Source organism: Rhagoletis zephyria, unplaced genomic scaffold, assembly GCF_001687245.7.
Source record: "Rhagoletis zephyria isolate East Lansing unplaced genomic scaffold, Rhagoletis_zephyria_1.1 Rzeph_scaffold_34239, whole genome shotgun sequence".
Classification (NCBI taxonomy): domain Eukaryota; kingdom Metazoa; phylum Arthropoda; class Insecta; order Diptera; family Tephritidae; genus Rhagoletis; species Rhagoletis zephyria.
In genome coordinates this window covers 1-2,116 of record NW_016191294.1, presented here as the reverse complement: position 1 = coordinate 2,116, position 2,116 = coordinate 1, and the positions used below count along the sequence as shown (strand labels likewise).

The window sequence follows — 2,116 nt, the reverse complement described above, 5'->3', positions numbered from 1 at the left end:
TGAGGTACTGTTGAGAAACAACGTTGGAGATTTGAGAATTACCTTAATTCTCAACTTAACCTCAAGTCGAGCTCAAACCTAAATGTTTATTGGGATGTATTCATTTTTTGATTTTTAGGATTATGAGACTCTTGCAGCAAATGTGCTATATGTATATTAAAGTAACNTACTGAAGTGAATTATTGTAATACGATATTGATGAACTACATAATACGAAAGGAGTAATAAAAAGAAAAATTAATATTTAAATTCATCTAGGTACATATGTCGTTTCACTCAAAAAGGTAGAAGGTATTTTACTATTTCAATTTCAGTATTTTAATGATATGTTTAAGACCAATTGGAGAATTACATTCTCAACTTGATCCTCCACTTGAGGTACTGTTGAGAAACAACGTTGGAGATTTGAGAATTACCTTAATTCTCAACTTAACCTCAAGTCGAGCTCAAACCTAAATGTTTATTGGGATGTATTAATTTTTTGATTTTTAGGATTATGAGACTCTTGCAGAAAATGTGCTATATGTATATTAAAGTAAGGTATACGTAATATTTGATTACATAAAAACGAAAGTTTCTCATTTACATTATTGGTTTACTTCTAAAAATGTTACATTATCTACTAGACAAGCGTCACGACTTTCCGACTTTTTCACTCTACCCACAATCCAAGCTTTCTGTCTGTTTTTGGTTAGTGCACTGAAGTCTTCGCAGAAAGCTTTAGCTTTATCCACTGATAAACATATTAAAAGGCCACCAGATGTTTCAACGGCTTTGCCACTTCTTAGCTTTCGATCTTGCCCAAGTATTTCTGCGATAGTCAGTACGTTTGCAATAATCGGCAATGTATTCAATTCAAACATTACTTTATTTTTCTGAAACTGTGCGAGATTCTTTGCATGTCCAAGCAAGCCAAACCCAGTCACGTCTGTAGCAGCATGTGCTCCATACTTGTGCATAAGTTCGGCAGCCGTTTTGTTTAGGAACGTCATAGACTCAACTGCTATCTTAGAGGTTTTTGATATGGCATCATCACTTAAACACGCCGATATTCGTTTATATTTTTCATTTTGTTCCTCCATCCAGAGATACGCATTCGTCGCCAGTTGGGTGCCTAGGGGCTTTGTAAGGACAATGGCGTCGCCCTCCTTGGCATTTGAAGGCATTATAATCTCTGGTTCAGTGCATACCGAGCTCGCAATGCCTCCAATTATGCACCAAGGGTTTAACGATATACTCTGAACATGAACTCGACACCCAGCCTCTTTAGCAGACTCGTGAAAACCCTCAACTATCTGTGGTATTATAACGTCACGTTCCATTTCGGAAAATTCAGTTGATACGCTTACAAGCATATTTAACTTGTCGAAAGTTGTAACGCCTACAGCGTAAATATCGCTTACCACGTTTGCCAAAGCTATCTTACCCATAATTTTCGGATCATTCACTAGAGGATAAAAGAAGTCAACAGTTTGTACGAGAAAATAATTTTTGTGTCGAGATAGCGGAATCACAGCGCAGTCCATTCCAGAACCAATAAACCCATCTTTATCTTTTTTGTTTTCGTCATGAGCTACTTTGTGCAAGATTTCTGTCTCCTGGAGGTACTTGGTCAGGGCCTCTTCAGGTAACTTGCATCCTCATCCGCGTAGAGTAGAAAAGTTAGTAAGACGAAAGTCTTCAGGAAGCCCATGGTCAGTTGGTTTGTACATCTTGTTTGCTTTGGTTATATTCCTAGTGAGAATTACCTTTTAATGCTAATAAAACTAATAATTCGGTTGTCTGTAGAAGTTACTATAGCTAGAAATGGCAGCGATTTATCACTCGATTAAATTAATCGATTATTTTTGTCCAATTTATGATGTAATCCCTGCAAAAAACTACTGACCACATTAGTAGCGTTCTTGTACGCGATAGTTTGTACCAGTTTGTACTAACTATCACGTTTTGGTGTTCTTTTACCCAAAAAACTTCTAAGAAAGGGGAAATTGAGAGCGCAAATTGACATTCCTTTCTGAGGGGAAGTTGCTAGTTTTGGGTTGGCTTTCCTTTATGGCCGTTCGTTAAAGGGGTGGTGGGCGAAAGGTAAGTGGGCGTGGCACCTCTAACCCACCTT

At 37.6% G+C, this 2,116-nt stretch overlaps 1 protein-coding gene across 1 annotated transcript; it reads right to left on the bottom strand.

Annotated features, from left to right (window-relative positions):
• Positions 1-397: 397 nt before the first annotated feature.
• On the bottom strand, positions 398-1,836 carry Sps2 (Selenophosphate synthetase 2). The gene has a single exon (XM_017605419.1). It carries the CDS (start codon positions 1,710-1,712, stop codon positions 588-590), a length of 1,125 nt encoding a protein of 374 aa, XP_017460908.1. The 5' UTR covers positions 1,713-1,836; the 3' UTR covers positions 398-587.
• Positions 1,837-2,116: the final 280 nt, after the last annotated feature.